Below are 14,244 nucleotides of genomic sequence, written 5' to 3'. Positions count from 1 at the left end.
AGATCATTATACATTGCTTACTCACAAAATATCCTTGTTTCTTCCCCTACTCTGTTCATTGATCTTGTGTACCTTTCTAGCTAACTTAACATGGATGTTTTGATAGAAGGCTTTGACATTAACCCTGGGGTTGTCTTCTAAGAAAGACTTTTTTCTTTTTTCCTTTTTCTTTCTTTCTTTTTTTTTTTTTTTTTTTGCTGAGGAAAATTTTCCCTGAGCTAACTTCTGTTACCAATCTTCCTATTTTTGCTTGAGGAAGATTCACCTTGAGCTAACATCTGGGCCAGTCTCCCTGTATTTTGTATGTGGGTGGCCACTACAGCATGGCCATCAACAAGTGGCGTAGGTCTGGGCCCGGGAACCGAACCCGGGCCACCAAAGCAGAGCATGCTGACTTAACCACTAGGCCACAGGGCCAACTACAAGATTTTTTTCTTTCTCACCAATTCTTTTCAGGTCCTTGGTGTGTCTTCACATAGACGTTTCACAAGAGCCATTTGAGAATTGATAACATTTAGCATGCATACTTCCTCTTTTGGTCTCACAATTTTTCTGAGTTCCTTTTGAGGTTGTGTTTATTTCTCTATTTCCACTTTATTCCTGCAATTATTTATTGGGTTTTACTTTTAACTCTCCTGTAAGGTCTAATTTAGAGTACACTAGGACATGCCTTAATTATAAACTTATCTGGTCACTATGACAGCTCAGAAGATACAACTGGCTCCATTTGGAGTTGGAGGTAAGGATCCAGCATGGTGGAAGGGAGACATATGTGATTCTCTTATGGGAATAAGAACAAATGATCTCTTTGTCGTATTAGAGGCCAGAGAGTGAACATAGTAAGCCTTTTCTAAGTTCAGTACTCTATTTACAAAATCATGAGACTTTTATAGTAAATTGCCAGACCGTATTGAATAAACCAAATGCCAACAGAACAGTGACCTTTCAAATTACTGGCACAACAGAAGCTGAGATTGGAAAGCTCAAACTTAAAACAAACACTGACAAGAAATCTACAGAAATGACTTCTCTGTCTGGTCAACTTAGCATAACACGACAGATCATAAAACGTGTTTGGCTTTTTAGGTAGAATAGTCTAGAAAGATTTAGCTGCTTTTGAAAAGATAAATCTGGAGATTTGTGGTAGTTAGATTATGTGAATAAAATATTTTCTAAATTTGAAAGAGAAAGACTGGGAAAGTTTGGTATAAGAAAAATTTGTGAAAGATGACTATATCAGTGTTGGTGAGGAAGGTGCGAATAGAGTGGAGTGTACTAGGGTGTAGATGGAGGTTTGGGGAAAGGGAAGTTAAGTTGCAAAAAGAATAATGAGAGCATGTTACATAAAGAGCTTTTCTTAAAAAGGTCTCATTTGAAATATGTTACAGAGATAAATTTAAAAATACATCATGAGGAATTTTGAATCAGATTTCCAATTTTAAAATGTTATGAGCTTTGGTTGTTTTCCTATTTCCCAGACATTTCTTTATAGATGTCACCAAAACTGTATGAAAGTGCAGATACCAGTTGCTTTTAACAAAATTAAATTTGTGCATATGTATATATTTGAATGTGTATAGAGACATAGAGATTTTTCAGTCTATAATTATAGTGTATTCTTTCGAGATGTTTTATTAATGATGAAATGAATTTTTTCTATATCTTCAGTTTTCTGGTTTGAACTTTTTGTCAACATTTTAATTTTCACTTACATATTCTCATCAATAGTATAACATTGTAAGACAGCATATTTTGCCACATCTACATTTGAATAAATGACTAGAGGTACATATATGATGACTAACACTTTCTAAACACATATTTACTTCTGATATATCCATATAAATGATTGCAAGAAGATGGAGGAAGTATTTTAGAAATGTATCATTATATACGAGATTTTGAAGCACATTCAGTGGCTCTCACACTGGAGATTTTTGAATGTGATGACTAAGTTTCTCTTTCACAGCAAACGTGTTGGGTATGTGAGCCATCTATACCCAGATTTTATTGTAAGTGCTTGAAAGGCTGTTTCAACTATGAGCTATTGCCAGACAGTTAGTAAAAAGCAAATTGAGTCTATTGAGAGATTAATTCAACCGCTGAAAGAAATACATTTGCCTTAGAGTCATCAGATATTCTACCCACCAAACTCATCCTCCAAGATAGCATCCTTGATGAGGTTTCTAAACCAATTAAACATAAGCAGGAAGCATCAGTCATCAAAACTGACTATTTTCATCTAATCAGCTGACTGCACAAACTGCACGGCATTGAAGAAAGGAGAAACACCCTAAAAGTTGTTGGTATTTTTTATGCTGTTCTCACTTTGTTGACTTTCAATTTTGTGGATGTCGTGTCTTGCACAGAACACTAAAAATGAGCCCAGTGCTTTATGGTATATAAAGTGCTTTCCCAAGCATTGTTATTCAATAGACTAAAATGTGTTTTAATGAGCTTAAGTGATTTGCTTAAAGCCACACGATTAATTTGTGGCTGGTACTCAAAATCATGCCCTTTCTTCTGTTGTAATTGTTCTATAAATATGTATGTATTGATCGACTTTGTCACCATCATGACAGGGTTCAAGGGTTCAAAATGCCATCATCTTTACATCTGGGCAGACTCAGATAGAGACAAGGCAGAAAGAGGATGAAGAGAGACATATTTACTCTCATAAGTTTCCTCCTTCAAAGAAAGAATCAGGGTAGTGATATCACTTCTTACTGGTTATAATAATGATATAGATAACAAACCCTTACTAAGTAAATACTATATACTAACACTTTACATAATTTAATCCAAATAATAACTCACAAAACCTTCCAAATAGATATTCTTATTCTGTTTTACAAATGCAGAAAATGAAGTTCCAGAGAAGTAATGTTAAATTTATTTGGGTTTTTAAGCTTTGAAAATTTCTTATAACATTCTATGTTTTATGAATATATGGAATAGCTATTTGTGTATGTGGTGAAAATGGAAGATTTATTACAGTAAGTGACATGAGTGTGTCTACTGTAATATGATTGATTTTCATGTGTCATTTATAGAATTTGGCGTCATTATCATTCTACAGTCATTTTATTTGTGCATGTTCCTTTTAAATGTGCACATTTTCAAACCTTTTTGTTTTATTAAAGACGTTTTGGGGAGGGATTCTCTTTTTGAGAGCTATGTATATTTGTCAAGAGTGGTTTAAGAGTAGGATGTGAAATAATGCTTGTCCATGAGGCTGGGGCCGACAGAGCATGGGGGAGTGATTTTCATGCTGTCTCCCTGAGGCCTTGGAGGAGGAAAGGATTATAAAGAGCTGACCCCCATAAAAGCACAGAGGAGAATTTCGTTACCCCATGACCCAAATCATGAAGCTAAATTTCCTTGCCTACTCTAGAAAAAAATTAAGTTTTTCATGAATCAGAAAAATATTCCTACATTTTCATTGAAAAAAGTAATTGGAACATCTCTTTTCTTTCTAGTTTATAGTAATTGGGATGGCAAACAAATATACTGGGAAATATTTCTTGGCATGATCTTTCAATGTCAAATTTTCGTTTAAACAACTTCTTAGATGTTTCCAGGTGCTCGGGAATAAAATTGTTTTAACTTATTTCTTATTAAAGATTAAAAAGAAAAATAATTTAGCAAGACCACAAAACTAAACCATTAGTCTGTTTTAACTTTTTCCTGATTTCAGATTATTTCTTTTATTTTAATTTTATCTTGTTGCATATTCGTGAATGCCAACTTCAAAAGTAGGGTATATACTAAGCACTTTTTAAGAACTAAGACTATGTCTTCTTTGAAATGCATGCATATCCTAATACGCATTGCATATTATACACTCAATTAATATCATTGAGTGAATAAATGAATCAATCTGCCAGCGATAAAAATGAATCCAAAGTATTCTAGAACATCATGGCCTCTAAAGATTTGAGTAAAAGTGAAAACACTTTAATAAATTAGATATAAGGGTCACTGAAGACAAGGTAAGCTTAACACATTACTTTCAAATTTAAAATATATTTATTTAGCATCTACAATTTGGAAACCCCTCTTGTCATGATGAGGAGTATAAAGATCATTAAATCATGGCCTCATCTTTGAGGAACTCACCGTTAATCAGAAAAGTGTAGCGTATACTCAAGGAAGTTAAGTGTCGGTAAATAATATACACAGATTTAAAAGATTAGAGAAACAAGTATAGAGTGAAGAAAGAGTTATTTGAGTTTGAACTTAAAATTTAGGTACAAGATGATACAACAGGAAGAGGAAAGGGGGTATCCTATGTGGAGGAAAAACAAAAGATGGAAGCGAAGAGTGTATAACCAGCATAAATAAGATTATAGACGTGTAAATGCACACAATATCTGTGAGAAAAACAGACTCCTCTGTGGCAGAATTTGGGTGCTGAGGGGCCATCTTTAGACATCGTTTTTAAAAATGTATATTATAGGGACTGAATTTATTATGCAGGTTGAATTTAAACTTTTTTCTAGGCCTCATTTCCAAAAGTATGTCAATGGGTGCATAGTGAGGGGAGGGGTTAATTTGCTTACATAAATTTGGAAAATATGAAGTGAATCTCAACTGAAAAAGATTGCTTGCTATAAGATTTCTCATGAGGCTTTAGTTCATGGATATCCAGAAGGTGTCATAGTGTGAATTTCCCAAACATTTTACCACAGAACCTCTTTGTGACTCATCTATCTGGACTGATATTTCTCTTCCAGACATATGTTGGGAACCAGTGGTTTTTGATGGTAAAGAGTCACAAAAAGCATTAAAGCAGAGAAATGACATGGTGAAAGTACTGATTTGGGGAAAATAATATGGTGACGGTAGGTAGGAGAGACTAATATCCCCTGCAATGAGGGAGTTGGGAAGATAAGTTGTAATGATACATGAAAAGTGGAGATGAATAGTTCTATTCTAAGACACAAAGTGGTAGAGTACATTTTGTATCCAATTGCTGCTTAGAGATGAACTAAAGAATAACAAGGACTTCAAATGAAGACTTGAGTGTAATTTGTATACAGGTAAGAGCACAGTCTGTCAGAGGGAGACTAACAAGAAAGAATAGAGGATTTATACTATTAACTGAAACATTTATCTCTATTCTTTTGGAAGTGTGAGGAGAAAGATCATCAAACTAAGAAGAAACCAGACTAGTTCAGTCCAAAAGAAGTGGGATTTTGACTCAGGATCTTACTGTGAAAAACTCATTATTTTTGTTGATTAGAAATTTATTGGGAATTTTTACAAATTGTTTTATTATAATTGTGAGAATGGAAATGAACATTTGTGGATGTGTGATGATTGAGAAGTAAAAAAATAAGTATTATAAGGCAGAAACTTTATGCAGAGGAGACAGAGATATTGACCCTACCAGAGGGAGATGGGCTTATTGGAGACCTGGAAACATGGATCAGATGAGACCCTGGATATATTTGGATAAGTTGATCATAGGAAACAGCAATTATGTCTCTTGTTCAGAGACATGGAAAACAGTGAGAGGGATTGTAAAGAGGCAGAGAAACTGAAAAGTGGAGAAAAGGTAAAATCTGATAGCTTGTTTCCAAGGGTACGATCTTCCCAGTAAGGTGATGTCTTATGGAAATGTTGACAACTTGTTCTGAGGAATATGCTAGAATATTAAAAGAGACCAAAGAAAAAGAGCGTGAAGAAGTAAGTGTGGCCCATTTGAGGTTAGAGAATGTATTCGTTTTCTCTTGCTATATAACAAATAACCACAAAATTAGCAGTTTAAAGCAACACCGTTTATTAACTGGGAGTGCCATAGGTCAGAAGGCTGGTGAGCTCACTGCTCAGGGAGCTTGGCTCAGGGTCTCACAAGGCTGAAGTCAAGTTTTCAGCCTAGCTTGACTCAGTTGGGAGCCCTGGGGTTAGTATCCGCTTCCAGGCTCATGTAGATTGTTGGTAGAACTCAGCTGTAGGACTGAGGGCCAGATTCCTCCGTGGCTGTAAAGTAGATCAGTCTCACCTCCTGGAGGCTGCTAGTCGTTCAGTTCCCAGATGCCACAGGACTTCGGGCAGACTCTCCCACAGGCCCACTCACAGCATCCAGGTCACACTTTGAAGGGCAGCAGCATGATCTCTCACCCCCAGTCCTCTCCCGACCCCAGGCTTCCAGTCTCTCTGACTTCTGCTGACAGCCAGAGAAAACTTTCTGCTTTTAAAGAACTTATGTGATTACATTAGATCCACCTGGTTAATCTCCCTTTTGATCAACTCAAAGGCAACTGATTAATAACCTTTATTACACTTGCGAAATTCCTTTTGCAGTATAATATAGTGGCTGTGACAGTCACAGCATATTCACAGTCCCAGGGATTAGACTGAGAAGAATTGGGACCCATTTTAAAGTTCTACCCACCACAGAGAGTCAAAATTAAATTAAAATAAAGTTTTTGTACAGTTTTCTTTCTTAAAAATGTGAGTTCATGAGCCTTAGATGTTTCTTAGCATCACTGAAGTGATGGAGAAGAGAAATGTAGTAAACATACTAATTAAAAAAAATTTGTTCTCTATTATTTTTACCAGTTACTATAAATAAATGAATCATTCTCTGAGAATTAAGGTATTCGGTCACTTTCAAACAAAACCAGTTTCCTAAACCAGTAAGCTTTGTTTTAAACATACTGTCTCTCTGTTTGCATTTTTGAGTTCAAATTCAGTGAGTTGGGTCTTCGTGATTTATATGTTGCTGTTGTTCAGGAGAGTCCACCTTGATCTGACCAAGGTCCTGGTTAAATATTGGAAGAATACTTACAGAAGGAAAGGGGGACTAAATTTGAAATGGGAAAATGTTGAGAAAGAATGTCAGGGGTAAAAAGGAGTAACACGTCACTAGAAAGCTGGGCTTTTGTTGCGCTTGTCAGATAATACTTTGAAAAGTTTTAATCTAAGTCATGTCATTGAATTCCTTATCAATTAGTTTTTTTCAATGAATGTGTTCTAGGTGTCTAAGTGATATTCTAATAGAATATGCAAGAAAGGAGATAACAATAACCAAAATATATTCATTTTTAATGTGCCAACACTATGCAGAGAACTTTGCCTATATTTTTCCTGACAATAAGAACAATGGCCCAGGTATATTATTGTCTCTATTTTAGACATGAGGGAACTGAATTATTCAGGAGCTCACCCAATGTCCAAAGTCTCATGGTTAGTATAATCAGAATCAGGATTTAAATCAAAGTATGTTGGACCTTAAAGTTCAAGCCCTTTGTGATTATGCTAAATGACAAATGATAAATTATTACTTTATTTAAAATTTTTATATTATTTATATAAAATAATACTGCTAATCATTCCTTTCTTTTCTCAGATTTTGAATTTTTATGTTTTTTGTTACGTATCTCTGTTTCTTCATTGTCATACCCCCTGTAGGCAGCAGCATACGCGTCACTGCATTAAACACAGTGAAGAAGTTTTGTTTAACTTAACGTTTCCGAAATTCACTTGACCATGAAAGAAGCCTTATTTTTAAATTTAACACCTGTTAACACACTATTGGAAATGCTGATAAATAGAAATAAATTTTTGTCAAATTGTTTTAACATTTAAACTTTGTTAGGGAAAAATAAGCTTTAAAGACCTGTAATATTTCAGAATTTTTAACCTAACTTTATTTTTAATTTTGAAAACTTGTGAATGGTCATAGTCCAGTTGCTTAATGTAAGTGTTCTTTAAATGCTAAACATGTTTGTCTTAGATGTACTGAGGATGCTTCACTCTATGTTTTTCAATATGAAATGATGTCCTTGGGTTGTGTGGTTAATTACTGTTTGCTAATCAATACAATTTGGAGAATCTCTTGGAAGTAACAGCCCTAATACTTTCGTAACGCACCCGTTTCATAAATGCCCATTCACTGGTGAGCAGTGGTACATTTCATTCATAATAGAGTGGTACCCTCTAGTGCTCTTGCTTGGTCATGTGCTCTCCAAAACTGCCTTAGAGGGGTAAATGTCACATATTGGATCATTTTACTCAGTCTTAGCTTCTATTATTCATAACATCACCTTCTTGAAAAGGAGTTCAGGCATTTCCAATATTACTCAAAAATGTTACTAGCACTCTTGTGCTGTAGGGTAAAATGGCTATTCCATCTATTTTGCTCATAAAAGTAAATGAAATACTTGAGAACCAAGAACTGAGAAGTTGGTTAAATTTCTTCAGTGATTTGTAGAAATGGAAATAGGACCCAAGTCTTTTGTCCCCAGGTTCAGTTCTGTGCCATATGCATTGGACTATATATTTGATCCAGAGAGTTTAAATAAAGCTATAAATAAATATGTCCAAAATTCTAATTCTTTTGATTGAATCTCTTCTGAAAGAATAGTACTCTACTTTCTGAAAATTTTTGGACTGTTGGTTTACAAAACATCACAATGTTATCAGACAATATCCTGCCAAGGGAGTTGTGTTGTGTTAGAGCTTGATTTACCATGCTTAAACATTGTTTATTCAGAAACAAAAATTTCTCTAGGCAAACTATCCATAAGCAAGAAGGTCTGGTTTTATTTGCTTTCCAAAGCCTTATCTAAAGCTTAATCACAGAGCTAATATGCAGATTGTAGCTGTTTATAGCTGTAAGACCTTGCCCATTATTTATTATTATTTCAGTAGTTTTTTCTTCCAGACTTGATTTGGTAAGGTGTCTGCACCAAAATAGTGGATCCACATAAGAAAATAATTCTACTTTCTACATATGTTTTTGAACGGCCTTTTCAGCTGATTTGAATTTGCTATTAATGAATGTTTTTGGTATCCATATTCAGTTGTTACAGGGTAGGTCACCCAAACCCGACAAGTGGGAACTTCAGATGGGCAGTGGTGGTGGCATGCTTGAACAGGTCAGCGGGGACTGTGATGATGAAGATGGTTGTGGGGGATCAGGAAGTGGAGAAGTCAAGAGGACACTAAAGATCACAGACTGTAAGTGTATGATTCTGCAACCACACCTAAAGAATTGATTTTGACATATAAGTAAGGATAATTATTATTGTGAATGTAAAGAATTAATGACAGTGAATTCAGAAATATGCAACAAGAATTGGAGATAAAAATGAACCTATTTTTAGTTTTTCAGGTCATGCACTCTTGGAGGTTTTGTTTATTTTTAACTAATGGCTTTAAATGGAAATGACTTTTTTCTGTGAAAAACTAGTGAATGATCATCAGTTCTGAGAATTAAGGATTTTAAAGCGGGATAATCTTTAGGGCATGAAATAACATGAATGATGAATGTTAAATGTATATTGCTAAATAATGTGAAACTAGATTGGGTAAGCCATACTACATAATCGAATTCGGAAATTTTATTATATCATCACACCATTATATAAAAGATATGTTATTTTATTAGGTTTTTATCATGGTCAAATTGCAAAAAAATTGGTTAACTGTATGGTTAGTTATGGTGAAAAACTACTTGGATTTAACTCTTATGAATTTGTTCTTCCAAAAAATTCTCAAAAATCATTCACCTTGTTTTGATTGTATAGGTTTCAAAACCGTTTCTGGTGTTGCTAGACTGGTCACTACTATAAAAGATGGAACTACCAAATAACAGCAACAAAAAGCACCAAATGAATGTCCTTTCCTTGTCTTCACATATAAACTGAGGAATATAGGCTTTCCATGGCTACGTACATGCATATGTTCACATAAGCAAGACCACCAAAATTATCAACTGAGAAAGAAGCATGAAAGTTAATGTACCCAGAGTGGCCAAGTTTCAACTATTCATTTATCTCAGGTCTTACCAAAGCTGATTACTTTATAAAGTAATTTTCTGGACTTGTGAAGCCCTATTTAGAAGCTGGTCTTATAGTCTCCCTCTAAATCACAAAGGGCTGCTTTGGACCTGTTAGACATGTCCTTTCATGATTTGGTGATAGAAGAATTCATTTACTTTTCAGTTCTCTTGCCGTAAATTTAGAACACCACAAATGCTTCAAGCATCAATACCCCATTCTTTCTAGGATCTTGTTTTATAAGGCAAATATATTGGTTAAAGGAATGGAAGTCAAACGAGGTACAAAAATCAAAAAACAGTTAACATAAACATATAGGTTTCTCTGTTACAAACAAGAATAAATTGAACAAAGAAAGTAAATAGATGGGATTTAGTACACTGGAGCAGCAATTAAACAAAGGGCCACAAAATTCCTTACTGTATTCATACAATTTCCTATTGAAAATTAAATGCCTTCTACCCTTAAAGGAGCACATAAAGATATATGTTCTTCTTATTGGTATTAATATAGTTTATCAGATTTATTTCTCTTGTTTTCCTATCTTTTGTTGTTTAGGACAAAAAATTAAAATAAGGATGAAGAAGAAAATAAAAAAGAGTTTTCATTAGAAAACATTATTTTTACTAAGAGTTAAAACACCATTGTATTTTGGAGTTATGATACTTATCTACTAGGATAATATTAATGTTTCATTTTCATTCTATCTTGAGTATTCATATGAATCATAATTTCATTGTCATTTGAATATTAGCAGGGTTTGAAGGCATAAAAGTTATCAAAAATAGCTTAGGTTGAAATTTCATCTATAAATTGTTTGTGTGTGTAGAATTAACATTTTTATGGAGATTTTTTTACTCCTGAAGTTATTCATAAGCTCAAGAATTTGTTACATATTAATAAATAACACCTTTTTGGTTTATTTCACAAGAGAAATAGAGACAGGGGAGGATATTCAACTGCTAATAGTTTTCTCACAAAACAATACTGTCAAGGTGGCAAGAATGAATTTTTTACTTCAAAACCTTGTTTTCAATTACTCCTGAAGTAGACAGGTATGGTACAAGCAACCATCCATCAGAATTGGGGAGATTTAAGATATAGATGGTTTTTAGCAACTACAGGCAAACGTTAAAAAAGTCCACATCTGCTGTCAGTCAGTTGCCTATCACGTTTCTAAGAGTTTATAGCTGTTGCCTTTCAAGTTTTAATAAGTGGTTGGGAAACCGCTGTGGATAGCATGCTGAAATACAGAGGGACAGAAAGAGTAGCAAAGCGTAAGTCACATTTCTCTTTTTATAAAGCACTATAATATCTTGCCTGTGCTTGGCTAGTTTGATATATTGCCAAAGCAAGTTAAGACAGTTTTAGATGGTCTTAATGACTGAAACATATTGTGCTCTAGAAAGTTTACCAGGTGCCATTTGTGTTAAGAACTTGAAATGCACCATTATTTCTTCCTTACTCTGATGTTAGTTCTTTATAAAATACAACATAAGTACAAAGCAGTTCATTTGTCTCTGCAAAAGTATCTGATTTAAAATAGTTATACTAATAAGTATTTATTTATTTATAGCTACTTATAATTGCAAGGAGTAATACTAATACCATGTCCTGTAAATTTAATGATTTTGCTCCATTTATGCAAATGTTCGAAGCTGATAAATATTTTACTAATCATCACTGGAACTGATTTTCTGTTTCTGTTTTTGTTCATGTTTATTTTAGGCAACAGAGGGGTCTACATATTTATGTGCCAAGGTTTATCACCAAAATGTTTATATACCTTTTAGGTATCATTTTGTTTTCATCACCAGTGGTATCAAATAATCCAACAAATGTTTAGCTTTTAACACTATCTCTATTCATATCCTACCTATTGGCTATTATTAAAAGTTAACTGATATGTTTCTTATAAAAAGCAGCTATCTATACTATGCAGTGTTCACTCTTAGGAAACTGAACATATTTTCCTATTTCAGTAGAGTGGTTTAAAAATCCCAATATTATGGAAAGTTCTATATTTTTGTTGTATTGACTTTAGCTCATTTAGATAGATATGGATATTTCACTAGTAGCCTGGAATTGCAGGGTTGGAATGGCTTTGAACCTTCATTTCTTCTCACCCCTGACACTTGCCATCCTTTCTGAGCAGCTAACTGATGCAGGTTCTAAACACCAGTGGAAATAAAACAAGTTCTGTTCTTTTAGCCATGCAGAGGAAAATTATTCTCATTATCATCAACACTTTTTCAACTATTTGACTATTCCAATATTCCCAAATGTTGATAGTTTCAAATGTTGAAAAACAAACCAGCGTGCCACTGCAGACAGGCTGTAGATATAACCCATGATCAAATTCATTTTGATAAAGAGGTTCACCATAATAGTATCAGGCAAAATGAATTTGATCACAAGTTGATTCAGATGTATCTTCAAAAATAGTAGAGTGATTTTAAGTCTTCAAATTGTCCGAGATAATCTGTCTATTGTCATATTCATCATTGCTCGTACAATATTATATAACATCCTTAGCAATTTTAAAAATAATTTAACTGTGAAACCTATAAATGACAACAGATTGTGTGAGTGTTCAAATGACTTTTTCCCCAGTAGTGCTTTCAACATGCGTTTGCAGAAGAGTCATGATACAGGTTCACAAAGACTTGTGCATTCAGAGTACCAACGCAGCAGCGTTCTGACCCTGAGGCCCTCCTGAACTGCTTCTTATTCAGCCACCCAACGTCTTTCTTTACAAGGATTGTTTACCAGTAGATTCTTCTTGTTCTTTTTTATGGGTTCTGCTCTTCCTCTTCTTTTTTATGGGTCCTCATCATCATCCCAAATTTTAAATATTTGAGGAATCCAGGATTCAGTTCTCAAACCTTTTACTATCTCTGTTCACGACTATTCCCTGTTCCCCAAACTGCATACTGCACCATAATAACAATATGGTGCTGCCATCGATAGCACTATCCAGTTTATAAAGCATCCCCCACTGCGTTATCTCAGGAGGTAAGCTAGTGAAAACAGAAAGCGTTCAATTGAAATTAGATGAATTTGGAAATGGAAGGATAATACATTGGAATATAAGTTGCTAAATCTAGAAAGAATTTTTGGTTGATCTTCTACAGCCTAAAATGAATAGAACTATTATTCACATTGTGCTTTGTATTTGTCACTTAGTAACTAACCTTAGATCAGCCTCTAACAAATTCATCTACAGCATGATACTAACAGTGACCTAGGAAGAAAATAGTATATTCCATGTGCATAGTAAAATGAAAATGATACTTTGTTAACCACTGAAGAATAAAGGTTACTGATTTATTTAGCAATGCAAGATTGTAGAATGAGTGAAATTCTTGGCTTCCTCAAACTTATTTTCACCATAAATCACCTTTATTTCAAAATCTCAGCTAGGCATGGAGGTTAAGAAGAACTCAGAAAATACTACAAGCGACATGAAATGTGATCTTTATTTTTCTTTCCATAACTACTAAAACTATGTAGTTATTCATTTTGTAGAAATTATTTTGTGTTTTTTTTTTAATTATCTAGTTTATGGTTTTTCTTTCCAATGTAAATTATGTCCAACAGATAATGCAAGCATATAAGATTCATTTACATTAATAACAGTTCCCAATATGCATATTAAAAGTATGTGTATTCTTTTAAAATTAAAGTTTCATCAAATTTGATTAAAATAAAATGTATTCAGTTTACTTTGCAAAGTGCTGACAAATAGTCCATTAATAAATTATCCCAAATTAAAGATAATGTACTGGAAAAAACTAAATAGCTTATCATGTATTTACCATGTTTAGTTATGCTAAACATAAAACATCTTTATAAACTTACTTGGACTCAAACCTTTGTGACACAGTGAAAGTAATCTTGAATAATGATTGTACATTTTGATCTACATTTTCCAAGTGCCTAATACTGAAGGATCATGATAAAACGCTAGAAAAATTCACAAATAAACACTTCCTGATGCTGCTCAATGCTCAAAATTGTAAACACTTTGAAATTTTCATCTACTGCAGTTTTTACACTGCTGATGAAAATTATACTAAAGAGAAATGAAATAGTCTAAGATAAATATATTTTAATTAATATGTGATCACCATGAATATTATTGTGATTATACATTTCCATTTTGGTTTCTAAATAATTGACATTCATCCTATCTGCTTGCTGTTTTGCTAACAAGATTGTGTAATGAAATCTGGAAACGTAATGAATCATCTTACATTCTCTTGAAAAGTTATACATCCCATTCATGGGTTTAAATGATAAAGTTGAAATAAAAGGGTCTGTCCTTGAATGCCTAAGAAATGGTTTTCAGTGCTTTGACTTAGACACAAAAATGATGTAAATCACTGAGGTAAAGAGGGAAGACATTAACTAAAGCTTAAGGAGCCTCCTAGCATGCATTCCAGATGAACCA

The 14,244-nt window shown here is 33.8% G+C and overlaps 1 protein-coding gene across 1 annotated transcript in view; it reads left to right on the top strand.

The window, feature by feature from the left end:
• The window catches only part of GPC5 (glypican 5), a 693,690-nt gene that overhangs the window by 621,363 nt on the left and 58,083 nt on the right, over window positions 1-14,244 (top strand). The window contains exon 7 of the mRNA XM_046664799.1: window positions 8,814-8,970. Coding sequence (XP_046520755.1) covers window positions 8,814-8,970 — 157 coding nt within the window. The remainder of the gene's footprint in view (window positions 1-8,813; window positions 8,971-14,244) is intronic.

The sequence above is a fragment of the Equus quagga genome, chromosome 6, assembly GCF_021613505.1.
Source record: "Equus quagga isolate Etosha38 chromosome 6, UCLA_HA_Equagga_1.0, whole genome shotgun sequence".
Classification (NCBI taxonomy): domain Eukaryota; kingdom Metazoa; phylum Chordata; class Mammalia; order Perissodactyla; family Equidae; genus Equus; species Equus quagga.
Note: the sequence above shows the minus strand (reverse complement) of the source record. Positions and strands in the feature narration are given on the sequence as shown.